Below are 27,282 nucleotides of genomic sequence, written 5' to 3' on the forward strand. Positions count from 1 at the left end.
TTTTTGGGAATTTTTTTCCAGCTTTGTGTTAAATAATAAAATTAAAAAAAAAAGAAAAAAAAAAAAAAAAAAAAAAAAAAAAAAAAAAAAAAAAAGAAAGCTACTCAGGTGAACTGGGCAAACAAAGACAAAGAAAAAGCTTAGTCTGAATTAGTGTAAGAAAGTGAAACAGTTGCGTTGTTTAAATATTCGCTTTCAGTTGTGGCTTCACAAGTTATTTCTAAAGTCATATTTTTGCGGGTGAATTTAAATATCCTTATGGTTTAAAGGCTTCCTCTCCACCAAACACATGCTTAGTTCTCTCTATAATTTCTTGGTTAATTCAGGTCTGGAGACTTGACAATCCTTCCTGACAACACTGACCATATGTGTCAAATTATTGTCCTGTTAAAAGGTCCACTGCGGCCTAAAGCCTAGAGTTTCCAAAGACAGTTTGATTTTTTTCCTCCAGAGTCAGACTGAGGATGTGTTTCAGACAAACACAAAGCGAGGCAGCAGGAATCTTAGCATCTTTGGTATTAACTTGTCAGGAGTAATTTCTGTGAATCATGAATGAAGATTAAGTTTAGATGGTGGAGTGATTGTATGTTTTCCCTCTTAACTAAGTGAATTAAGGAAAAACAACAAAATAAGCAACAATTTTGCCTCCTTCACAGTATAAGATTTTAATTCTGAATTTGATTTGTTAGAAAAAAGTTCAACATTGACGTATTCAGACAGGAACATATAAAGTAAATGCTTTAGTATGAACGCTTTTCTGCCAGCCTGGAATACAGAAACGGGTATCAATAAATCTGGATTCAGGAAGTTTGATAAGCTCAACTTTTCTGTTTTATTTTTAGTAGGTTTGACGTCTGTCACACAGATTTGTAATTTCCCCAGGCATGAAAACTTGACTGTCACGGTTTCAGTGTTGTGAAGCGTTTCATTTTGTGTCATCATCCTTCCTGATTTGGCATTTATGTTAGAGTTTGTGTCAAATCACGCATCAGCAACATGTCATTCTATTATAGCAAAGGTTTTACACTTTTTCAAATGTATATGCGTATATGCGTATACTTTTTTATGAGTGTTTTTCCTGCAAGTGCACAACTGGATAGGATCTTTAAGATATTAGAATTAATTTCTCCTTTTTTAAAGTGTTTTGTAGTATGCTCCCTTCTCTCTCTTACAGTTATTTGTGTTTTTCACTGTGAAGCTAAAACTCTTACAGAAAGGGATGATAAGTGATCTGAATAGGTTTTCTGTTTTAGGAGAGAAACTAGGCCACCGGAGCACATCAGTCATAAATAATGCAAGTCCTGGCATTTGGTTTTTGTTTTGCAGCTATCATTGAAGCGCCACTGCACTTCCTGTAGCTGAGAGAGAACAGATTTAACATCTGAAGAAGGTGAGAGTGACAGGACTTTGTCTGAAGGACAAAATAAAATAGAAAAGAGGAAGTTAATTTTCTCCAGAGACCTAAAATAAGTATTATAGTCTAAAGTTACTGTGAAGAGAAGAACATAATCGGGGTATTTCCAGCTTTTTTTTTTTCTTTTTTTTTGATAGAATTATGTCATTCAATCTAAGTGCAAAGAAAACTGCATCATATCTGACTGAGGCAGGAATTAAGTCTCGGTGACATCACAGTCAGAAGAAAGAAAAGATGGGCTGTAATCACACTGACCTTTTCTATCTCTCTGGGTTTAATCTTTTTTCTTTCTTTGCTCCAGAAGGCAAAAGAGGAGGTCTGGAGGGGGAGGATCTACTGAGCGGGGAAGGTTTAAAGAGGAGAGAGCGAGAGGAGGTGGAGTCATAACAGAGGAAAGCAGAGCGGAGCGCTTTCAGAGAGGACAGAAGCGGATACATTTGAGCAGAAACTGACGCCTTATAAAGATGGATTTAAGTTTTCTCCAAGTTCTGGAGAGAGAACGCGTCCTGGAGGTTCTTCACAGAGACAAACATCTGCGGAAGATTGAAGAGGACAGGATCAGGTGAGTAGTTTTGTGCTAACATAGAGGTTTTGCGATGGAACTGCTTCTCAGTAACGCAGGATGAGTCAGAACTGACAGCTCGGATGGAGGTCCTAAAAAGAAACAGTTCTGTGTAAATATGACGTCTGTGTTGGTCTTTAAATAATAATTAAAAAAAACGGATGCATCAGTGAGCTGCAGAGTCAGTCTGTTTTATGCGCAAATCCAGCTAATTTCTCACAAAGTATTCAAGCATTACAGTGACATATTCGACATATTTTATTACGATTTAACGAAGCATCAAGTCCTCTGGGGGTAAAACTCTATCAACTTTGAAGTTTTTGCACTTTATTATTTTTGCAAAAATATCACACTCAGTGTAGGAAACACGTGGACATAAATGTTCACGTTTTATGTAAGTCTCAGATGGAGTAAGGTCTGTACTTTGACTGGGCCACTCCAAGACACGACTGACTGTATGTTTTCAGTTCTTCCACGTCCATCTACCTTCCCCAAACTTCAAGGAAGAACAGCATCTCCACAGCTGCTGCTGCTGCTGCTGACATACAAACTGCAGCTAAAAGACAGAGGCTATAAGTCCAGGCATTAAAGATCCCGTGGTTTTGTCCTTTTCTACTTCAGGAAGATGAAGGGCGATCTGCAGGACCTGCGCAGGAAGGGCGCAAAGAGCTACGCCCGGCAGTACGGAGAGAGGACCTGCGCCCGGTGCCAGAGGCCTCTGGGGAAGTTCTGGAACACCGGCGCCGTGTGCCGTGGCTGCAGCCACCGCATCTGCACCCGGTGCCGTGTGGGGGTTGCAGATTGGAAGTGCACCGTGTGTTATGCTTACAGGTGAGTGATGCAGCCATGCAGATGAATTGCGTGACTCGGCGAATGAAGAAATGAGACGTGTGAACCGCCACCAGCATAGTAGTGCTGGTTGGTTTATGTAATTGGGACTTCCACTTTGATTCGGTTAAAAACCACTGTGCAGGCTGTAGAGCGGCCATGTGAACAAACTGTGATAAAAGTGAAATGTTTCCCAAAATTCCAGCAAAGAGAAAAAAAAAGAAGTTAGTTATATTTGCTACCTAGCTGTAACCAATATCATATTTGCAATTTTGTCCCGTTTTGGAAAATAAAAAAAGCACGCAGCCTTACACGTCCTCCACCAAACCTAACAGTGGGATGAGGTGCTGTTACAGACACTAAAGTTTCTTTTACACCTAACCCACCTGGAAAGTTAAACCCCTGAGAAAATCAATCTCCTGGCTTGCTTCTCTAACAACTGGCTGGTATTTAGAGAGCATGAAGTGTTTGTTGGTGAGCCCACAATGCCACTCTTTGCTGACGTTCTCTTACAATAAGCTAAAAATACAAAATCTTAAGTATTTTTGTTTAATTTCTAGTGCAAATAATCTTAATACACTTGAAAAAGTCCTGGTTCCACTGGCACTAGTGCTTTTTTTTATTTCACTGGTACCAGGGGAAAACATCTTGTTATAAGTGAATAATCTGCCACCAAAACTAGTTATTTTTTATCAATATTAATGTATGATTTTCTTAAAACAAGCTCCTACAGTATATCTTGCTAAAATAGTGACTAGTTTTTTTCTCTTTCAAGTGCACTGAGATGTTTGCATCAGAAACTAGACCACAAATACTTGCTAGGATTTTTTTTTTTTTGCACTGCAGGATTTAGGGTGGCATAATAAGCTTGAGTTCAATATACATCGATGGAGGTGATTGAAAAGAAAACAAAGCGATAAAACGATACTTTCTGCACTTTCTTTTAGAGAATTTGCACCGTTTTATGATTGTCTTTGTCTCCTCTCAACAGGGAAGTGAAGATCAGATCAGGAGAATGGTTTCTGGAAGAAAGGGCAAAGAAATTTTCTGCCACCAAAGGTTTGTTTGAACTCAGACTGCATGAACGTAAAGCACGTTTTATGTTTTTTTTTTTTTTTTTAATTGCGTGAGTATAAATCTGTACTATTTCACACTTTCACAGACAAATATGAGACAGTGGGAGAGAAACTACTAAAACTCTACAGTGTGCAGAGGTAGGATTTGCCTCTTTGTATTTACTCATTCTCTCATTAGCTCCTTCTGAATTTTCTCTGATTATTTCCTGAATGTTGCAGACACATAGCCGTTGTGCCTCCAACTCCTCCTCCTCACATGGAACAGGATTTTAGAGGCAGATTTAGGGTAAAGCACTGAAATATTCCAACTTGACATTGCAGTGAAGCAGCTCAGCAGACTGACTGACTGTTTTTGTGTTTTGATCTGCAGGAACTGAAGAATTCAAAGGCTTTTACACAATCTATGGAGGATCTTATGCTTTGCTTCAGGAGTCACATTAGAAGTACGTTCTTTTTTTCCTCACATTGAAAGCTAAACTCATAACCCTTGGAACATTTTTTAGATATATAACCACCAAGTTTTAGTGAGATTTCATGTGATAAACCAACACAAAATAGCAAGTAAATTTTGAAATAGAAGAAAAAAGCAATTTTCTTCATTTCATTTGTTTCTCAAATAAAAATCTAGGAAGTTTGTTGTGCATTTCTACTCAGTCCCCCTCAGTTCATACTTTGTAGGATCAGCTTTCTCTGCTATAAAGTCGGTAAGGCCCATCCATTTTGTTCATCTAGAGACTTTTGCAAAGCATAATCTGCTTTGCATTCATCCATCAGGTTGGATGAATATTGACTATGAAAAACAAGGTATTAATCTTCCCACAACCTCAAAACCCACCTTTGTAGCTCTGGTTGTATGATTATGGTTGTTGCCTAAAATAAACCCCAGACTCTAAACACTGTGTTTACCAAGTAGAAATGAAAGTACTAGAGGTTCAAAACAAATGCATGCCACTGTTTTCAGTTTTTAATTTGTAAATTTGTGCATTATGTTATGTTTCTTCCATTTCACAATTACAAATTCACTTACCTTGGTTTATCACAAATAAATCCACGTTTAAGTTTGTTGTTTATAACGTAACAAAATGGTATGAGTGCTTTTACAAGCTACCATCAATCAGCTTGGCTCCAGAAACGTGATTTCCTTCGGATGTCATATCAATATGCCCTCATCTGTCCCCCAGGAAGCTGAATATACGCACAGTCATAACCACAGAGGAAATACGCTCAAACTCGTACAACAGAAAAAAAAATTCCTTTGATGTTTTATAACTACTGCATCAGCAGAGGCTTCAGAAACAGCAACACAACGAGATATAAAGATAGCAATACCCGGAGAGCCTTTTAAGGCTATCCGGGCCAAATCTTTTATCTCAGCAGCTACTTGGTTCTTGTCTTTATTTTACTTAACTTTACTTTTTCATTGCAGAGTTTTCCAATTCTCAACATGACATAAGAGGAGACCTGCTGACGGTTGACCCAAACGAAAAGGGGACGTGCTTTCGCTACAGCACCCAAAAGAGCCTGTCAGACACGGACATCAGCAAATCTTGCTCCGTAAGTCAGTCGTAGCCGCTGAACGTTATTTGTCATCGTCACAAATTATCTGTGTGTTTTAAAAATAAAATAAAGAAAGAAACAGCAAAACAAATTGTTGCTTTTGTTTTCCAGCTCTCTAAACGCGAAAGTCTCCCAAACTTGTTCAAGAAAAGCAAAGACAGCGACCACGAAAGTTCATCTACCGGCGCGGAGGAGGAAACCTCATTTAGCTCGGAGCACTCTTTCAATCACAGAGTGAGTGAACGAAGATAACGACAACACATCCTCAAACAACATCCTCTGATTAAAGAAACACAAGACGGATTGTTCACACTGAATCCTTCTTTCCTCTGAGACGTTAAACGATGAGGAATTGTTTTTATTGATCTCCCAGGGCAGCATCAGCAGCATCGGCACCGAGTGTGGCGTCTTTGAGGGCATCCTTGTAACCGGGGAGATGGAGCTCGCTGTGGCCTACAACAGCAGCAGCTCCTGTCTGGAAATCACAGTGGGCGCCTGCAGAAACCTGGCGTACGGAAACAGCAAGAAGAAGAAGAGTCACCCGTAAGAGAAGCCTGACGACAGAATGTTTCAAACGCCTGATCGCTCTCCGCCCGAGCCTCATCGTCCTGTGTTTATTCCCTTGTGTAGATACGTGAAACTCTACGTGCTGCCGGACAAGAACAGTAAAATGAAGACAGCGGTGAAGAAAAACATAACCGACCCCGTTTATAATGAGGTTTTTAAGGTAATAAGATAAAATAATTTTTAAGCAATCGCTATGAGCGAAAAAGCCTCCCATTTTCTGTCAAAAAGCGATTTGTGATCTAATTATGACCCCTCATATATCTATTACATAGTTAATTGACATTAATAGCAGCTAACTGATTGGTATATTTAAGGTTAAAAGTGTTTAAGGGCCATAAGTAATCGATAAGGAGCATAAAATACTTGTTGCTAGATATGAGTGCAGTTCTTTTCTATTGTAAGTTTGACTTTTTTTAATGTTTTCTTATAGTATAATATAGAGCGCCATCTGCTGTTTGGAAAGAGACTGCAGGCATCTGTTTGGCATTCAGGGCCACTGAAAAAGAAAGTGTTTCTGGGTGAGGTGCTGCTTCCTCTGGACGGCTGGAGACAAGAGAACAGCACCTTCCAAGGCCTCTACTGGTACCCGCTGTGTCCGAAGGTACGGGGCGTTTTGGCTTCAAACAGGGACAGAAGCACTGAAATATCATCCAGTAGTTATGATTTAGCATGTTTTATAACAACATAAAGTTTGAACAAAATCTCTTCATGAAATGTTTTAACCACGTCAATATTGAAAGACAAGAATTGAAAGGACAAGTTAATCAAAAATATACAGAAATGCAAACTAATATTTGGTTAAATGTCCCTTAGAAAGTTGCACCTCTGCTACTTCTTTTTTTTTTTTTGTAGTAGTCAATTAAATTCTGTTATATTAATGTTTGTTTATTTAAACACTCTTCTTGTCAGAAATTGTGGCATCAGTGTTAAATTTTCAATAGGGTTTTAGGTTGTGGCTGTTAAAAAAGACGGATTGATAACTGTCCTATTTGAACACAGATCTGTGATGAATTGGAAGAATTTTGAATTTTGTTTATCCTCCTTCTTTATTAATTCATCCACTCTTTGCAATAACCCAAAGTACTGGCAGTAAACTGTGGAAATTAGTGTCACATAACATTGAGTTGCTGCCTTGTTTCAGCATTAAGTTGCAACTTTCAGATTGTATGAGGTCTTTGATCAATCAAGCATTTATTAATATTTTCTGTTACATGTTTCCATTCTCTGTTTGGTGGAGCTGTGAAGGATTTTTCTTTTGAAGTTAATCCTGGTGTTTTTCTGTTTTTATCAGACTGAGATTGGAACAGCAGAGCACAATGGACACTGAGCCTCCTACTATCATGGTGAGTTTATCTGTCTTACTTTTAGTGCAAACCTTATTTCCTGTTTTTTAAATATGTGTACACGTATCCTGCAAAAAGATTAGGTTTTATGATACTTTTCCTGTCTGCACTGCAAATGAGACACCACACTGTAAAGATTAGATATGGTGGTAATGAGGTTTGGTTTGCTACGTGGGAGAACCAACGCTTTCCACACATTAAGAAAAAAATAATAATTCACAATCTCCATACCGTTTAAAAAGTGGAGTAATAAAAACCCCATCAGCATACCTGATCTCTCAGTTCTCTCTTTTGGCCACTAGATGTCAGTAAACCGCCTCATTATGAGAACCGTGTGGTCAGGTTCATGTCCCACCAAGCAACGATCAACTAACAGGCCTTATCAGAGACGTCAGACTCCCTCCCCACAATGTAAACACTGCTCTGTACACCCACGTCAGAGTGTGTAAATAATCTAAATGTGCGCGTGTGTGTGTGTGTGTGTGTGCTCTTTAAAGTTTGCAGGCTGGTGGGGTGTGTTCTGTGTGTTCTGGTGTGAATTCAAGAGGAGGGATTTAATAATATGTGTTATCATGTGTTTATGTTGATACTCACGAGTCTGTGTGATTTGTTTAGGGGGAGACAAAGAGGCCAAAGCTTCACCTGGAGGAGGATTGGATGTACTCTAATAACAGCAGACGTCTGTTTTCAAACATCTGCAGCAACACTTTACGTTAAACTTAATCTTAATAATATGTTAGGGAAATCTGGGTTTTCCCCTGGAAAAACATTTATAAATATCAGCGCATAAAGTCTACTCATAAATTAAATATGTGGTCTTTCTCTGTTAACTTGTCTGAAGTTTGCAAAGGCTTTAATACCAATTGACTGGACCAAGCCAGTCAATTACAGCTGGAAGTGAAACTGAAAGGATTTCAGACAAATGTGAATTAATTTTTAGACAATCCATATTTAACAAAAACTAAAAGTTCTTCAGTTAGATAATCTGCAAAATATAGGAGGATATTAACTGTATTTTGTAAATATAGTTGGTGCATTGATGTTTTTAGGTATTTTTTTCTACTACAGTCAGTAATTTATGATTAAATCTATCTAAAATTAACATTTTAATCTAAAAATATTTTGCTTCTTAAGATTATTTGTGACATCTAGAATATTCCAACCTTTAATCATGAAAATAGTACATTTTGAGTTTGAGTATCTTTGTTTATTTACACACAATAATTCACTGTTAATGTCTTCCTTTTGGACGCTCTCCAAAAGGAAGGAAGACTCTTAACTATGTGAACTCTGCATCCTTTTGGCCAACGCGTTTCTGTCGTTACCTTCAAAATCAACATTCATCACATCTTCAAACAGAGCTGGCACTTTTGCCTAACAGTAGATTACATGTTAAATAAAGTAGGCTTTAAAATAACACAGCAAAGGAGATTTATTCATGAATCCCATTTACATTAGAACAACTTTTAAATGATCATTAATTTAGTTTTAATTCACAATTCATGCCGTAAAAAAAACGGACCTGCTTTAAGTCACCAAACTATTTAGTGCTTATAAACGTAGCGGTTTAAAGTAAAGTGTTGCTGCCTTTCAGATTCAGATCCCTGGTTAATCTTTAGTCCTTCTACATGACGATTTTGAACTCTGCATCTCAAACGAGATGATCTGAAAGCACTGACACGTCTGACAAACGTAACCTGGAGCGACGGCCGCCGGATCGCAGCAGGTGGTTTTTTCAGCAGGACCAGTGGGCCCGGCTGGCTCTTCAGCATTTCGTCCTGCACAATGATGCCTTTCTTGTATCGGAGCATGTGAGAGACTTCCTCTGGTTTCAAGGCTTTGGCACGCTGTTGCTCTGGAAGGAGAGCTGCAGACGATGACACAGTATTTTTCATGAGTCGCCATGGCAACTGGAAAACTGCCCGACTTCACTTGACTCTTTTGCAAAGAGAAAGAAAACCTGGCGATACTCAACATCACTCAGACTAAGTTTTATTATTGTTAGTATTATTTAAACTACTGGGCACTTTATTCTGTATGTTCATTTTGTCACAACTATCTTTTATTCATAATGCTTTTAATTTATGTTACCATTTGTTTATGTATTTATTTCTAATTGTATGACAACCTGCTTACTGATGCACTGCAGTAATATGACATAATCATACTGCTGCTGGGATAAAAACCAAGTCAGAAAACTTCTCTACCTGTAAAGACGTTTTGACCTACATTCCAATAAAAGTCTTATAAATTCAAATATCACATAACTTCACCATTTTTGTCTTTTTTCTTACACTGACTTATAAAAATATTCTAGTTGAAGCTTAATTTTATATGTGACTTGTTGCATTTTATTGCATATAATGCAATTTCTTCAACTGTTCTGAATGTTTATGAACTTTAAAAAAATAATCTATTTTAGGTATTTAGAAGATCAAAATAAACTGGATTTATCACTTTTGACAATTTGAAATTTAATATCAATCAAGACCCAACATCCCATGTAAGAGATATTTGATGAAATATAAATCATTAAGGTTTATAAAAGAAAATTGTTGCAATACGTCAACTTTAACACTATGAAGAAAAAAAATCTAAATACAAAAACTTTTTCCTTCTTGGTGCTTTAACTTTTAATTTTAATCGCCTTTTGTAAGGCAACAAATGTCATTTAACAAAAGAAAACATTTGAGTAGCAAGAAGCAGACCGATAATATCAAATACAAATAAAATCCACAAGGCTCCACTGACATCTGGGAACACCCTGCTATGGAAGTGACCTTACAGCGAATGTTTGCTTTTTATTCCGTATGGAGCAAAATGCAAGTTACCGGAGATTCTCTCCAACACTTTCCCTCTATGCCCCACATGCATGCTCATTTCAAAAACTTATAATCCTGCAATAAACACACAGAGGTGACGAATCAAGTCAATTTATTGGGAATATGTTCAACCTCATTATAAAATCCTGGTTATATACAAATTCCCAGCATAGCCAAGCGTTTCTGCATGACCATTTTAGTAAATGCTACTTTAGTCCAAGAGTTTGGCGAGAAATCCAACTTTAAAAACAAACCTCCACATGTCATTGTAACTGTGTGAGTGACCAGACAGAAAGGCCACTTTAGAGGGTAAAAATCCTCAACATGTGCTTCTTTTACTGTAACAATGTGACATTGAACAAACTGATAGAAATACAAAGCTTCATTTTTATTCAACATGTTGCTCTGAATGATCTGCACATCTAATGAAAAGAAATTGGAAAGTTCATCTAAATTTATTTTGTCTGTATGCAACTGGAGATCTCCTACAATGAAATTAAAAATTTAGTTTAGTTAAGTGATCTAAGGGAAAACATATGGAACATAAGACTAGGCTGTTATTTGGGTCAATATATAAAACCTCTGAAAAATTAAAAGTTTTATTTTTAGTAGATAGCAAAAATATACAAACCAAGACGAAATACCCTTTATGTCCCATATACAGTATAAATATCAAACTATGATTTTGTCTTTAGAGCAAAAATAAACATAACTGGAAGTGTTCAAATATAATGGAAAATAAAGATCAATTTTCCTGCGTATACTGTCTCCCCCTTTCTGAGTGGTCGCTATGGACAACAAGGCCTTTTCTTCCAACGGTTTGATTACTAGGTGCATTACAACAAGATTCCCACTACTTCATTAAACCTCCAGTGAAAAACAATTATTTTGGCCTGACTCCATCAAAAAAAGTGACAATATTCAAAACACTATAACAAGGGAAAGGACAGAAGATTTTGGCACTAAGGTTGTGCAGAGCGCTGCGTCCTCCCAGTCTTCTGCTGCTTCAGTTTAGTCGGCTACCAGCGCATGTTAAACATGTCTTTGGGTGGGTGAGAAGAGGAATTTGTGTGTGTGTGTCTCAGCAGCAAATCAAGAGGAATAGTGACCATTCAGAAAGGGCGTGCACTCGAACGGCAACGGCGTCTTATAAGGCCTCAAACTCGTCGATCCTCTGCTTGGTGTTGCCCTGCCGGATCTGTCGCAAGGTCTTGTATTTGTCTCGGCCGGCGCGCACGTTCTCGCTGTGGAGGAGATCGTTCTGGGTGTTCTTGGACTCGTCACGGGCCTGAGCCAGCTCTGAGGTCAGGGTCTATAGAGAGAAGGGAGAAATGTGAGAAAAATATGGAGCAAACTGCATTTAATAAACATCCTCTTCTATATGTTCAAAAAGTTCACATTAAAAGTCACCACATTGTGATGTTTTTTCTTGAATGCTTTGTCAGTATTCATTTCTTGAGGGATTTTAAACAAAAGTATTTTTTACACTGGTGTTATATAGACAAATTCAATGTTGCAATAACTTAATTTGTCCCAAAAAAATCCTGAGGCACTTTGGTCCAACATGCTTGGTCCACAGAGTTGTAATATGGGACACAGGTCAGTGGATGTACAACTCACTAGAGCTCATGCAGAGTAAAATATATCAAAGAATCCAAGAATAGTCTTTTGCAAGTTTGCAGAGAAAAAAAAAATCCCTAAAATTTGAATTTTTTACAATAGGAACCTTTTAAAAAAAAAAAAAAAAAAAACCTGACCGGTTTCGTAGGAGCATTTTATAACCCTTGTAGTTTCCATTGCGGGTGCAAAATCAGATAAGGTGAAACAAGAATATACAACATTAACCCTCCTGCGGTTTTAACACCACGCTCATCAGAAGCACAGCAAATGCCACGGTTGGACAGCAAGGAAGCAGTGAGTTTATCCACACAAAAGACCCTCGTACAAGCGCACGCGGGGTCCGTGTGACCCCACTGGACCATGCACAGAGCAAAAAGCTCTTGGAGTCTAATGGATCCCATCTTCTGAAATCCCTCAATATATTTTAAGCTTGAATTTTAATATTCAATGAGAACAAAGAAGTCAAGATTTTATTTCAAGTTTGTTACAGTTGCATTGTTCCTTTACATTTGAGGTGACTAAATAATGTTGAAAGTGTAATTACTGGTCTGATTTCACTTCTTTTTTTAATAACCTTGACCCTGATGAAATGGTGGGCTGAGGTCCAACACCAACAGCAGACTGGTTTTGGTTAAATTGGACACGCAAAAAAATGTGATGTAAAGTGCCTTTTTGTTAGATAGTATTAAACAAATAAACCATTTAAAATTGTCTCTTGAATATTGTATATAAAGGTTTAATTAAGGCTGTGTATTTTATATTAAAAGCGCCATTATGTCAGACTATTAGACTTTTTTCACACATTAATTAATACAGAGAGACATCATTAATATGCCAGCTTCATGAATATTAATTTTTTAAGTCCATGGTAAGAAACACTGCCATAGCATAAATCTACATAAATTTTAGTTTGTTGATTTTGTTCCTGTCTGATTTGTTCTGGGTTTTTTTTCCCCCCTCACCTTGAGCTGCTTCTGGACGCGCTCGTTCTTCTCGACTTCAGTCAGACGCTCCTCCTCCTTGCGGTGGTCGTGGAAGTCGTCTATCGCCAGGTCGGTGCTGTGCGTGCTGTTGTTGTCCTCGCTGTCGCTGTTGTCATCCCGGTGGTTGTATGCGGGAGGAGGTGGTGGAGGCAGGGGCGCAGTCAGCACCATGTGCAGCTCCTCCTTGGTCTTAGTCAGATCGTCTTGAGCCTCTACGGCCTGAACAACACAAAAGGGGTCAAGTACATCTTCATCTGTCTCCTCCTTTTTCGATTCGAGCTGACTCACAGTGCTGTGATGTTCTACATTTATCTACTGCGACAGGAAGTAGAGAGCTACACATTTCAGTTCAAACTCTCACCCTGTTCTGCCATGTGCGAGCCTCCTCCTCCTTGCGTCTTCTCGCCTCCTCCAGCAGCGCGATCTTGGCCGAGTGCTCCGCCAGCTCAGAAGCCTGAAAACAGGACAGATTTTATTAATATGCAAATCAAATTCAAACAGATGGATGTTTAGCAGCAGTTCAGAAAAAAAAAGGAATAATTCTTGTCATAGATGAGACGTTTCTTTGGCGAGAAATAACTGAATGTAGTCAGTTATTTGTATTTCACTTAAAATCTTAAGTATAAACAGCTTCAATGCCTGTAAATTTAAATAACAGATTAGTCAGACCCCCTCTACCTTTAACATCAAATTTTAAGATTTTTCTATACGACATGTCTGTGGTTTACGCAGGAGTAAACCACAGTCCTGAATGTTGGCATCACTTTAAAAGCGGAGACAGAAGTGGAAAAGCACGCTGCGCACTGAAGAAGTGCCCGACCCTGCAGGTGTTGCAACGCATTCCTTCAGACAAGCTGAGCTTGTTTTTGTTTTTTTTGTTTGTTTGTTTTTTTTTTTTAAACGCAGCAAAGTGAGATCAGCATTAAATAGTTTCTGTCGCTGCTCTGTCTGTCTTATTGTTTCCCACAGTGAAGCAACACTGGTTTCTTCAAAGAAAATTCAGCGAAAGTGGATCATCATCTGACCAAACCTCCTAAATGCTTCAGGTCCAGTCGGTACGAGATCTGGAGCAAGTAGAGGAATGCTCACCTTGTTTTTCTGCTTGACCCTCCAAACATGTTGTGTGAGCTGGAGGGTCAGTCTTGTTCAAGAGGTTGTCAACAATTTACAGCTGTTCAAAGTTTGCTCCAGCTTCGCAAGTATTTCTTTAGAGAATTGTTTACTTGAACACTACCACAGGTGCACCATTAAACTCTGTCATGTTTCAAGGATTGCATCCTGGGATATGGTAGGAAAATGCCCCAAAGCTTACTGCTAGATTGGGGGACTAGTCTTTGTTGGAGCTTACAAGGCAAAACAAATCTCTGCATTGAATTTTGCATAATAGGTCCCCTTTAAATCAAAGCGTGGTGTCATTAAAGCACCAACCAGCTGCTCCTGGGTCTTCAGCTGACTCTCAGCCTGGCGGGCCAGCTCCTCTTTAGCCAGCAGGGCAGCCTGGCGTTCTGCCTCCAGACGCGCAGCCTCCTCCTCCGCCCTCCTCCTCTCCTGCTCCAGCATCATGGCTCTCTGAAGCTGGTCCTGCAAGTCTAACAGGCAGAGGAGGGACAGCTTTATGCACTTAATCTCACATGAGGGAAGATTTTGGAGTGACAGGAAATTTCAAATCAAAGACTTACTTTCTTCAAGTTACATTTTTAAAAGCTTTTTTTCACAATTATGGACATCTGCATTTACTTAAAATTTATATTTGGCTTCCTTATTTAATAAATAAATATAATTTGTCAACTTAAGTTGGTATAGTTCAACTTTAGCCAGTGACTGCAACAAATTATCACGTTAAATTGTGAGCTTAACCATGGTCTTTGTACACTACCGAGATCCCTGTTTTTAAGCCACATCTTATCAAATCTGGAATTTTTTAATTTTTTTTTACAATAAATGTGACAGATACTTGACAAAGTAAAAAAATATATTTAAATTGCATCAACAGAAACTGGATTAGTGTCAGAAAAACAGTCACACATATTAAACAACTTAAACTAAAGATGTAAATGTAGGTCATTTGAAAACATACTATACCACTTAATTTAAAAGTTTTCCACTTTACTTGTTCCAGACATTAATCTATTGCCGATACACTTTAACCTTTACAAACTGGAAACATTATATGTAGCAATCTCAGCATTTGTTGGGGACTACTTTCAGGTGCGGATTAATACATTTTATATTCAAGGCAGCTTACAAGTTTTGCATAGTTACATAGTTTTTCTTTCTTTTTATGAACATCAGTAAAGTAAAATATTAAACTTGATGTTCTAACTGTGACTTTGTTTTCCTCAACAGTGGAAGATAAGTTTATCAGAACATGTCGTTTAATTTCCTCTCATATCAGTTTAAGTATATCCGTACCTTCATTATAGAATAGTAAACATTTAATCAAGTCATGTTTTATTGGAGCATGACTGTCATCTTAACAACACCGTTTTCATTTCTTCGTAGCTTGATCGTATGTGTGTTAAGCTTTGTGATTGTTGTAAATATGGAATAAGAAATATATCTTCAAATAGTTTGCATACATCGCAGTCTTAGTTGAATTAAAGTAGCTTCATCTGAGGTTCTGGCTCAATATGCACGTTCACCAGTTTATGCTCAGGGTGTCGCCATTAACCTCAGGCTACTTGCATTTTGTTTGCATAAACAAACCATTTCATACCCACAAACAGAAATGTTGCATATGGCTGCGCATCTCCTGGTAGTTATGGATTTACAATAAATTATGGAGATGCCTAATCAGAAAATGTTTTACTTTATTCCATTGATTGCGGTAATAATCAACATTTAGGCCAGTTGTCACTAATTAAATAGGATGTAAAAATAAAACAAATGGTCATGTAATGTTTATCAGACTCTCTAAATCACGTTTCTATTCAGAAAACAGAACAGGTTATATGGCAGTGATCAACTCATCAGCTGTCAAAGCATTTTCAAAACATCCCTGATGATTAATATAATAAAAACGTTAGTTATTTGTATTTGTAAAAGTTAAATTTGACTTTAAAAAATACAGTAAATAGTATCAAATAGATTGATCCCTAATTTGATTTGTGCTTCGTCTTTATTTCAAAAGTTCTGCACTATATTACACCAAAAAAAAATATTTAAAGTTTATTATTCAAATACAAACTCAAAATAAAGACCAAAGCAGTCTCGACTCCAGCCACTGGCTGATGCTGATCATGTAAACAAAAGTGAAAAAAGCATTTGTGTTTCTTTACATAAATAAAAAAATAAAAAAGTGGTTTGATTCAGGTCGTCAGACCAGGGGGAAAAAAAATCTAAAAACTGCAAGACACCGACCCGTCAGGATTGGACCCTGGTCTGGATAAACACCAGTTACAACCAGTGGATTTCCCACAGTGGGAAGTCAAATTACCCCTTGGCCTAGATAAAAGTTGAAAGTAATTATTAGTTTTTATGAGCTGCTTTATGAGCAGGAAACAAAAACAGGGAGTCACATACAGATCTGATGAGCCTGTGCCAACAACAAGAGAAGTGGGACATCTTCTCCCTCTAGTCAAACCGAGATGAAAACCAACGAATATCTTGTTCTTGATCAATTTGTGACACAATAACGAACAGTTAAATCTAAAATGATCACGTTTTATGAATTAAATAACATAAAGAGGAACAACGTGTAAATCTGACGGCACTTTCTTCACGCTGGTATTTATACAAGAAGTTACCGACACAAACAGAATAACCTGTTGGCCTGGTGTTTACAGTACACGCATGCAGAATTACAAGTGTGCCGTCATTTCAACTATTTCCAGCAGACAGAGTCTTTATATCCCATCATAGGTTATAGGAGACGATTGATGAGCCACAGACCCCTTTAACCCACCTTTCTCTGCCTTCTTAGTCTTCTCCTCGAACTGGTAGAGCCTCATCATGAGTTGCTGCTTCTCCTGCTCCATCTGCTCCTTCTCCCTCTCGATGGCTTCCCTTTTCTTCTTCTCATTCTCCAAATGAGCCCTGGAGACAGAACAGAGAGCTCATAAAGAAAACCTGGAGGAAGCTACGAATGCTAATAAATTACATGCTCTACTTTTATTTACCAAAGGGCATCAGGGTGACATGAGCTGATTATAAATGCACTTTTCCTAACATAATTTGTAAAATAATGTGAAAAATATCCTTTTCATTCCACTTCACAGTTATGAACTATTCTTTTCTGGTCCATCAAAAAGTAAGCTACATTGTGATGGTGACAAAATACAGAAGCTAAAAATAGGTATCCATCCCTGCATCTTTTGTGGCTACGAAGTCTAAAATAATCCTCATGTAAATAATATTTGCTTTCCACAGAGGTTCATGTCAGTTTACAGTCGTCTGGCGACACAGTTCCCATAAAAATGACGGTACGGTTTATGACGGGATGCCAAAGTATGCAGAGAAATTGCTCCTAAAAAGCAGCATGATGTACTCTAATCAGGACTATGCAGCAGGTTTAATTAGCTAATATTGCATCTGTATAATATTCTTATTTACAGTTTAATAATTTGGCTTGAGGCATAAAGTATAATTATATTATTTTGAAGATAGATTTGGCTCAAAAGGCTGTGCTGTCTGTTAGCGAATGGTTCTAGAAATGCATGCTAATATGCAAACTTTTTAATGTTTTGAGCACAAAAAAATGATCTGCTTCATGAACATCCTAGTTGATTATTCAGCTTCACAGTCAAATAATTTTGACAAATATTCAATGTTTCGGTTCTACTTTGCGAAAATATGTCTCATGTCATGTTTTTTATGACAAAGAAAAATTATTTCTGGAACATTGTCAAGAGAAACCATCTTAAAAGCTTTAAGCAGCATTTCCCAACAAAGATCTTTATAATGCTTGTTATACGCACCATAAATATTTGATAACACAAAACCTACTACTTCTGCTTTCCAGGTTTCGAATTATTTCAGCTCCCCATTTCTTCAGCAACAGCTGTTATCTCCCTGTATGTTTTAAAGCAACTCTTCCTGAACTTTCTTCCAACGTTTCCCAGCAGCCAAACCTGCTGAGAGCTACTGTATGAGAACCAGTCCTCTTGTCTTTCATGGTTTTCCTTTTGAATATCATTGTCCAATCTGTGTTGCTTTACATCATGATGTTTAAACAGCTGTGTGGACAGACCGCAAGCCGACAGCTGCGGCCGAGACCACGGTCATGTTTCCTCTGTTCAGTGTTTCTACATTTGGAGAGGAATTTAGGTTCCAATTTGGAGGTGTGTTGTAGGTGTGTTAACCCTAAAGCACAAATCATAAACATTAGTTGCACTAAAGCACTAGAAAAACAGCATGTGGTGGAAGCTAATGCGCTAACTCCAACCATGTTGCTAATCCTGCTGCTTGATTTAGTCAGAAAGCAGACAGGACATCTAGTACATTTTAAACTGTTCAACTTAAAATTAATACATGAATCAGTGAAGATAATCCAATTACATCCTACTAACGACCCTTAATTTACTTAAATATACAACTAATATTAAAAGCTTTAATCAAACCAGAAATGATTCAGTTTTTGCCCAATCCTAAAGTCAGATTTTTTTCAGGATTAAAAAAAAGGATTTATAAAGTATATTCCTTCCTTCATTCATTCATTCAAGCTCGTCTACCTCTCCTTCTGCTTCATCTGCTTCTCCTCCATGGCCTGAGCCTTCATCTGCTGCACCTCGATTGTGTCGGGCTTGCGACGACGCATGTAGAGGTCATGGTTGCCCATGCACAGGTGCAGGATGCTTTTGTTGATCCTCAGTCTCGGGGCATAAAACACAAAGTCCTGAAAATTTGGGGAGGAAAGAAATTGAGAAAAATTAGATCAATCTTACATCACTACTTAGATTATACCAAAAGCTCTTTAGATGAGGGAATTGTACAAAGTGATGTAAAAAAAAAAGCAGATTCCAATGTTGAAAATTTAAAGTAAAACCGATGCTAATGACATTTTACTCACTGGAGATTTTTTGTCTATAGGCTTGATGATGAACTTCTTGTCGTTGAAGGAAATGTTTCTGATCTCGCTCCAGGGGAAGCCAATCTTTGGCGTCAATCTGAAGAAGAAATCAAATAAATTATTGCAAATGAATACATAAACAAAAAAGAACCTTTTGTATTTTTTTAATAGCATGTCAGAAAAGTCAGACGATGCCGTCGTCCCATTTATAACAATGTCCACCTTCTTGAAGTTTAAATAGTTATTTTTGGCATATCACCATTACAGAGAGGTCGGTGAAAAACAATATGGTAAAATTTCTGGAATATGATCCTATCTGTTTACACTCTGTACAAAATTTGAGATGAGGAAATAGAATATGAGGGTGCGCGCAGTCAGTCAAGCTGGGATGGGCGTTTATTGTATCATTTAGAAAAAATAAAAAAATCACCAGAATGGTTGAAATTTTTCATAAGAGCATCAATAAACAACAATAAATTGATAATATGGCTTAACAGATCAAACTTCTTTATGTAACCGTGTGCTATAGAAGAATACTTCACAGTTGTGTTTGTTGAACTGTGACATGCAGCCATAGCCATTCAGTTGCTTAGAAAGACTGGAAAGAAGTAGTAAGTACTTTATTGACTTTTATAACTATCACAATAAATAATACATTTTTAAGTTCAGATCACCAAATTCCTACAGTCAAGAACTGGAAATTAAAGGTTTCCGTCTTGATTATTAGATGATTAAGATTTCAGATGGCTTAAATCTCTTGCAAATGAAAAATATGTCTGCTAAACCACTATTCACCTCTGGGCCTCTTAGTGTTAAGCGAGCATGGTTTAAAAATTCACAGTCTAGATGAGTTCAGTTGTTGAACATTGGCATGTTTAAGTAGCTGCACCTCAAGAACAATAAATGGGACACACTGCTATCATAATGGATCCATCAGGTCATCCACATGCAGAGATAAAAACTAACAATTCTTCTAGTTACTTCCCTAAAATCAAATCAGTCCACGGCTACAAACCGCTTTGTCAGTCTAATCTCCCGGATCAGGGGATAAATCTGGGGTGTGGCGGCTCTCTGCTCTGTTGTCCCAGCGAACTGAGTCGCTGCCCGTCTCGCTCCACACAATGCCGAGCGGCGCTGTCAACAGGGCCGAGGCGATAGCGCTGTAATCTGTTAAAGCGGCAGCTGAGCATGGCAGCCAAAACTTGCTGCCATGAAACTCCCTGAACAGGAATTTCACTCCATCGCTGACCCTGACACATGCTTGTGGAATTGAGGAAAACAATGTGCTGTTATCTGCCGAATATTTCCATCGGAGCCGTGTGGTTTATTAGATGTGCTCTATCAATCGGAGAACTGGCATTTGTTAAAAAAAAAAAAAAAAAGATTTGTGTCAATCAGTAACATTCTTTAGATATATGGGTGTTAGAATGCAGATATGACTAATTTTAAGAATAATATAAAATGCAGTTCAAGCAGAGGTGCTCGGTTAAAACAGGCACGGCAAACTTCAGTGTTTATTGAAGGAGTATAATTTCGCACTGTGGAAGTAAATGTAGAGTTAAACTGATACCAGGAATAGCTACGGTTGAAAGAAAACTTTCTCCAGCTTTTACAGGAGCAGGATGGTTTCTGTCACGTTGAGTGCAGAAACAAGGACAAAATCAGATCAAAGTGGTAAAAATCTACCTCAGAAAATATCCCTGGCAACAGGGTAAGACTTACTGGATGCACCCTGAACTTAAAAGGCAAGGCTTTTATCGATACAACCAGTAAGCATTTTTTACTTGAAGTTTTGTTTCAGTCATCTCCAGTTTGTTCTTCTTTACAGATCAAAGTTTCTGTTACATTTAATCAATTTCAGTATTTTTGTTTGCAAACCCAGCAACCTGCGTACCAGTGCTTAACAGATTTTATTTAAAATACATTATTTAAATTGCAGACTCTCTGTACATTTGGAAGATTTACAGATTTAATGTTCCAAGATGAAAGTTAAAAATTATTCAGTTGTTAATATAATGATTAATGTTACCGGTTCTCACAATTGTTGACAAAATTATATTTTTATGATTTAAAGCACTTTGAACTGCCTTGTTGCTGAAATGTGCTGTACAAATAAACTTGATTGATTAATGCTTTCACTCCTGCTGCTTGGAGTCAGCAAAATATCCCAGCTAAACAGTCAGATTTTAGACCAGATGAGAAAAAGTAGTTATAAAAAGGTAACAAGTACAGGAAAAAAAAAAAACTGCTATGATATGCCTATAGAGTAACACAGTAGTGCCCCTCCTCCACTTGTTGCTGTGCACTGCCAGTCACTCATACATTTTCACATTACTACTGGAATAATAATTTTTCATTTAAAATAAAATTTAAATATTAGATTTGTTATAAAGTTCTCAAAGGACAACAAACTAATAAAAAGATGCTGTTAAAAAAATAAGGGTCATCGTACCCTGAGAATCTAATGCCTCCTTCAAAATAAAAAAACTAAAGTATGGTCCTTTAAGCCGTTTGTTTTGTGCTGTATATGTATTTTTTTTTTAAACACAAATATGTTCAAAGAATGTTTAAGATCTTATCTTAGGATTCGACTAACTTTCCCATCCTTAAAAATGCCAAGATTTACAAATCATGAGAAATTGTTTGCAAGCATTCAAAAGAACTACAAGTAATTAATCTCTTAATATTAATCTCTGCAGGTTTTGATTTATAAAGCAGAATTAATTTTTTATGCGCTTCAGGAGCAGAAGGAGTTAAGCCTTTTGCTCCAGGCTGCACCTCAGTGAAGACTTGGCTGCACTGTTGCATTGTGGGTCGGTTGCCCTCATTGGGAGAGACTGTGCTACACAGTTCAGCCTCACATTCTTAAGTGCCGCAAAGCTTGAAAAACCAGTCGGCGTCGGCATGGTTACAGCAGAGGGCAGCGCAGAGGAGAGGCCTTTCTTTGCTGATCAGGACGAGACATTCAGAAACACACACACACACACACGCGCGCACACGTATGCACACACGGCCCTGTTCCTGAATGCTTTACAATCACAGTCACAAATTACAAACTGGATCCGCCTAAATACTCTGGCACTCAGTAATTTAAAAAGACAAAGAATTAAGCAGTGAAGCCTCAATTAAAGTTCTTAGCATGAAGCAGCGGGGTGGCTTAACCTTAACATTACCAAAATGTGCTGCGCTTGTTTCTTCCACCACCAGCAGCAGGCTGGCCTGAAAGCCACCAGAGGAGCCACTTTAATTCAAGATGGACTCTAATCTCGAGCAGAGCTGGCAGCATTTCCAGCATGAGGTCAGTGACTGAAAGGCAAGTCACCTGGGACGAAGAGCTACTTTAACACGGTGCACTTCGCTCCACTAATCCCACAGAGGACAGGATCTGTCTGAATTTAATTCACCAAATACACAGGGTGATAATCCCCCCACACTGCACTGCTCTGTAAATAAGGTGCACGTAAACAGCAGATCTCTGTGGGATGTGAGCAGCAATCTACACACGTAGGCCCCAGAAACCCTTCAAAGACGAAACGGGAGTATTTTCATTTCTTACTCTCGAACAGGAAAAGTAAGTGTTGACTGGTGGAAGATGTGAACCTGGTTCAGCAAGTTTATCTTAGTGTTTCAAGTGGGAAGAGCTCGGCCTGAGTCAGGCGAAAATCATGACGAATGCCTTAGTCGTGAAACATCTGCAGCTTAAGTCTGACTGAAACTATGACTGCGTGACTAATAAAGGCTCTAATAATCCACCACGATTAAATAATTGCACTACTGATAGCTGCGTATTAACACATTCTTTCATACAGCATTAAGATAATAAATGGGAACACACAGAATAAAATCTAATTTATGAATTACCTTCGACAGGAAAAATGTTTATCCATCTGAAAATTCAGGATAAAGAGTGACAACTCAACCTGAAACTAAAAGAGCCAACAACTTTTAGACTGATTACCACCACAAATAAAATATCTGTGCAATGCAGCCAACAAAGGCCTAATCATGCAGCGATCGCTTCAGGCTTAAACATTTTTAGTGTTTCAGATTCATTATCGTGTCAAGTAGGGGACTTTATTTACCTGTTTTTTTAATTCAGTATGTGTGCGTTTGTGTTTCTGCTCCTCAGAAAAAAAGAAACTAATACTTTTACATTTATTTCAAACATTTCTCTAATAGATTTAGAAAACAGTACTCAACTCTTAATACTAATACACAAAAAAGCTTTAAATCTGTTCAAACAGACAAAAAGTTATTTAAAATTATTACTGTGCTAAATTGTAAAGAGAGTTTTGTATGACGTTGAATCTGCTCCTTTTATTAAGATATTATGGTCACTCAGAGCAGAAACAGTATTAAAAGTATTATGAATTATAATAATTTATCTTATGTTGAAATGGCAAAAATTGTTTTTGTAAAGTTTTGACCTGCTAATAAAAAGACACCAGAAATCAACAATCAAAATTAATTAATTCAAACCAGAAATATATCAAAACTCTATTAAGAATTGAAAGGATTACAGACAAACAACCATTTGACAATACAGTCCTAATTCAACCGAACTAAATGAGATTCCAGTCCCAATATGCATCTGGCCAAGAAGTTCAGCTTTGTACAACCAAATTGTAAGTCAGAACATAAAGAAATACCAAAAATATTCTTACTTTTGGAATAAGTAATCTGATAAATAACAAAATGCTTACTTGTCGTCCTTCTCGTAAATGTTGAGACCCAGTGCGTCCACTCCCAGCCTCAGCTCTGTTCCCTTCTTATTCTTGATGTCAAAGTAGTTCACTCCATACATTTCCAGGTCCTGAGAAATCTTCAGGTACTCCAACATGGCGTCCTCCCTGCAAGGCGATCAGGAAACGACCGGCCCAATCAGCCACTGCATTTCTCGCAGCAAAGTTTAAAATGATCAACACAAACCAAGTTTAATACCTCAACATCCCAGAGTGCTCCTCGTGCCACACCTGGATTCGTTCCTCCCACTGTTCTTTGGATAACTTGTGCTGCTCCATGACTCTAAACACACATAATTAAAACACTTATTTACATCTCTCAACAGCAATCAGGAAGAAATTCCAACAATTTGCTGTGCTGCATAACCAAAGTTACTGTTACACAACTGCATTGTAAAAAACGTTTTTTGGTAATTACCCCGTTGATAGTATTTTGATACAATCACGTTTTATCAAACGTAGATCCATTTAGTAGCAATGCCTATAAACACTGATGTAAAAATACTTTGCCGTTCCTTTTAGATTCTCTGGCGCTCCCAAAAAGTCTTTCTACCTTCAGATTTTCAAAGCTCATGCTCACATGCCCAGAACAACGAGTTAGCAATATGTCAGTAGTGTAAGCATTGTGGAAAGTGGCCTACCCAAACACACCACGACGTCATACATCTTACCTCTGAGGCAGCATGCGTTCACTGACCAGATATCCAGGCCGGTGGACTTCTTTGTCGTAGTCACCAAACTTGGCTTGGACTGCGTAGGAGGCCAGCAGGACTGCCGTCTCTGGAGGACAGTAGATCTCGTCGCCGAGGATGCCCTCTTTTACTTGCAGGAAGAAGAGCTTCTGGGTGATTTCCTGAATCAGCTCCTCAGAAACGTCCTCAGGGAAGAACTTGGCCCGAAACTTGAATTGTAGTGGGTTGTCCTTCTTCACATCTTGAGATGACACCTGGAGGGGATTGAAAAGCTCAGTCAGTCATAAAAAGCTAGAAGTGATTCTGCTTGCAATCTGTGGGAAGACACCGATCTGGTCAGACGAGACCTAAATATAACTCCCTGACCTTCTTGTAAACCTTTATGTGCAAAAACGCACCATGATGACACATAGTAGTGGGAATGATTTCAATTAACAACTGGAGAAGAATATCCAATAGTGTCTGCAGTAAAGAAGCCTAAAATGTACTAAAGAGCTATTCAGACACTTGTTGCTCTTGTGTAAGGCACTTCATTACCTGTAGAAGCTGGAAATCATCTGAATCATTGTAGTATTTAATTGATCTGATCAATTAAGGAGTCTAGCTTCTCTTTCATTGGAAGTCAACTTTCACAACTGCCAGCTCAGTGAACATTTTCACAATGTCCTTCTTCCTCTAAATACAAAACAGGAACCAAGCACTCTTGATTGATGGCTTAAAACCAGGAATGTTCCAGTTTGAACTTTTTATTGTGCCGATTAGCTGCAGCGCCCAGTTAGCACCCTGGGAACAGCTTCCTGCTGCTGACTGATGCAAACAACCCATTCTCTTTTTCTATGCGTCTCTCCGTGACCCTCGTTTTTGATAGTAAAATGCTGAGAGGCAACTTCTAAACTTAGCAAACGGAGGTTAGCATGTGCTGCAAAGAGGACTTTAACCTCAAACTGACTAATGCAAACTTTTTGCAGCTGTGTGGCACATTACTGAATTACATAACAGCCAGACTCTCCATTGAGTTTTTAAGCACATATTAACCATCTGCATATGGGTTCTTCTTTCCAAAAATCAGTGGAATTACCCATTAAGAGATTTTCCATAAAGTAAAGCATTAGTTGATCTATTTGGCTTTAAAATAGATGAATTATATCCAAAACATCTGGAGTCCTGCGTCTTTGCAGACATTACTTCATCCACAGCCTGATTTACTTTAGTTAGGTTGGATTATCCATATCTCAGGGGGGAAAAAAAACACCTGGTGTAGTCCAGGTAACAAATGTTTACAAAAGGGAAAGACAAAGAAAATGCCTTACATAAAGTTCAAATAATTTACCTCCAGCTGATAACATGCAGTCAGGAAGCGACTGAAAATAAACTGCCATGGACTACATATGTAAAATACACACATGGCAGCGTGGTAGCTACTGATTTACTAAAACGCAGACACCAGGTCACTGAAAACACTTTTTTAGTTCACAGGGTTGCAAAAACTAAAGTAGCCATTTATCTGAAAATGTCTCTTTATACACGAGATCCTTCCGTTTCTATTCTAGTACTCATTAAAACCTGAATATCATGAAGAATACTCTTTTTTCCTTTCTTTTTGTTAAGTATGTGCTTACCTTTTTGTCCAGTTTTAGCCAGTTGGGGTAACCTTTGGTGTCCACATACTGCAGTCCGAAGTACCACACCTCACGTACGCCGATGGTTTTTAACACCTAAATAAAAATAAAACAGCAAAATGTTTATAGGTTGTGGCTTCAATATAAATACTACTTTTTTTATTTCATTTTTTTTCTCTCCATATTTTTTTAATCACTGATTATTTGACAAAATAATGATATACACAAATATAAATGAAAAATGTTCTTCAAAATAAATAATATGGTCATATTTAAATATCGAAGAGGAAATGTTGAGTTGCTACTGATCAGGCAGATTTAAAAACATGAAAGAACTAAAGAAAAATACACTCCTCAAAACAGACTACTTATCTTTTTAATAAAAACATTTCCTTTTAAATTTGGGAGAATTTGAGAGGGACATCAGTGTATTTTATCATGCAGTGTTGACAAGACTAAATACTAAAAGCACACAACCCATGCTTTAGGAAAACAATATGTGTGACAGAACTTTTACAGCAGGAAGAGATTATACCTAGAGATACAGCTGTTTTTTTTTTCCACAACAAAGGCAACACGCGAAATATCTTCCTCTAAGCAATAAGTTAGTAAACCACATTTAAGTTTTTCAGCATATTATCTCAATTCAACTCAAATGTACAAAAGGCACCAAGCTAATTTGTTGTTTTTATTAAATTACAAGGCCTAAATACTGAAAGCTGAGTAGAGAAATGAGCCATTACTAAAAAAAACAGATCATAAACTTACTTATTTTTGATAAACCTTACTACTAATTTTAATTTTTGTGATCTATATTGTGCATGAGAGGCGAGACACTTATATGGTACCCTTACTGGCAAAGCAGCAGCTCTCTAAATGAAGTGTTTTCTGTTCACATGCTTTTCTGTTATTAAGCTTCAACAAAGCTGTTTTATTGTTCAACCAATGGGAGGGAGTGATGCTGTAAAACCAGGATGTGTTGCATGACTGGTGTTGTGTACTCCAACTTCAGAAACACAGTGTTAGACATTCAACCATGAAGGGCTGGTATGATAACTATCAATTTAACAATACAACTCAAGTCCCAGGAGCAGGAAGAGGAGGAGTTTTACTCTTCTGACCTCAGACCGCAACCCAAAACCCCCTTCCTTCACTGGTGAAGGAAGGCTGCCCCTCGATCAGGAGCTTTGGATCCAAAACGAAAGTGACTCTATTGCATTGATCAGCCAAAGGAGTAAACCCACATACTGGTTTTGTTCGAAACTCTGCAGAAGGAACCGTGAAGCTACAAGTTCCCCAAGGTTGCTGTCAAAAAACTAACGTCGACTGCCACCCCACCGAGGGAGAAGAACGGCAGCCGATGTTCATTCGAGAACAGAGAAACACAGCTTCTCCGAGTTGCTGCCTACGCAAACCAGAGGTAGGAAAATGCCCCAAACAAACCCCTGAA

The 27,282-nt window shown here is 37.9% G+C and overlaps 2 protein-coding genes across 2 annotated transcripts in view; one reads left to right on the forward strand and one right to left on the reverse strand.

Annotated features, from left to right (window-relative positions):
- The first annotated feature begins 1,696 nt into the window (after nt 1-1,696).
- Nucleotides 1,697-9,614, forward strand: sytl3 (synaptotagmin-like 3). Its single transcript, XM_015045416.1, has 13 exons — nt 1,697-1,976; nt 2,598-2,807; nt 3,796-3,863; nt 3,967-4,018; nt 4,100-4,166; nt 4,251-4,323; nt 5,307-5,434; nt 5,549-5,671; nt 5,811-5,980; nt 6,068-6,164; nt 6,435-6,605; nt 7,296-7,347; nt 7,963-9,614. Exons 1-12 carry the CDS (start codon nt 1,879-1,881, stop codon nt 7,329-7,331), a joined length of 1,293 nt encoding a protein of 430 aa, XP_014900902.1. The 5' UTR covers nt 1,697-1,878; the 3' UTR covers nt 7,332-7,347; nt 7,963-9,614.
- A 1,603-nt stretch (nt 9,615-11,217) lies between these two features.
- ezrb (ezrin b) overlaps nt 11,218-27,282 on the reverse strand; it is a 37,134-nt gene continuing 21,069 nt past the window's right edge. Inside the window, exons 4-14 of the mRNA XM_015045417.1 lie at nt 25,833-25,928; nt 24,193-24,467; nt 23,721-23,804; nt 23,483-23,629; nt 18,780-18,876; nt 18,442-18,605; nt 16,677-16,807; nt 14,201-14,361; nt 13,134-13,226; nt 12,752-12,991; nt 11,218-11,481 (exon numbers count right to left, since the gene is read on the reverse strand). Of these exons, the coding sequence (XP_014900903.1) occupies nt 11,317-11,481; nt 12,752-12,991; nt 13,134-13,226; nt 14,201-14,361; nt 16,677-16,807; nt 18,442-18,605; nt 18,780-18,876; nt 23,483-23,629; nt 23,721-23,804; nt 24,193-24,467; nt 25,833-25,928 (1,653 nt within the window). The 3' untranslated portion in view covers nt 11,218-11,316. The remainder of the gene's footprint in view (nt 11,482-12,751; nt 12,992-13,133; nt 13,227-14,200; nt 14,362-16,676; nt 16,808-18,441; nt 18,606-18,779; nt 18,877-23,482; nt 23,630-23,720; nt 23,805-24,192; nt 24,468-25,832; nt 25,929-27,282) is intronic.

Source organism: Poecilia latipinna, unplaced genomic scaffold (assembly GCF_001443285.1).
Source record: "Poecilia latipinna isolate Pla-1442-1.1 unplaced genomic scaffold, P_latipinna-1.0 Scaffold725, whole genome shotgun sequence".
NCBI lineage: Eukaryota > Metazoa > Chordata > Actinopteri > Cyprinodontiformes > Poeciliidae > Poecilia > Poecilia latipinna.

Coding starts and splice junctions, on each gene's coding strand:
- sytl3 (XM_015045416.1), top strand. CDS start 1,879: ATGGATTTAAGTTTTCTCCAAGTTCTGGAGAGAGAACGCGTCCTGGAG. Junction 3,864..3,966: donor GAAATTTTCTGCCACCAAAG/GTTTGTTTGAAC, acceptor ACACTTTCACAG/ACAAATATGAGACAGTGGGA. Junction 4,324..5,306: donor CTTCAGGAGTCACATTAGAA/GTACGTTCTTTT, acceptor TTTTCATTGCAG/AGTTTTCCAATTCTCAACAT.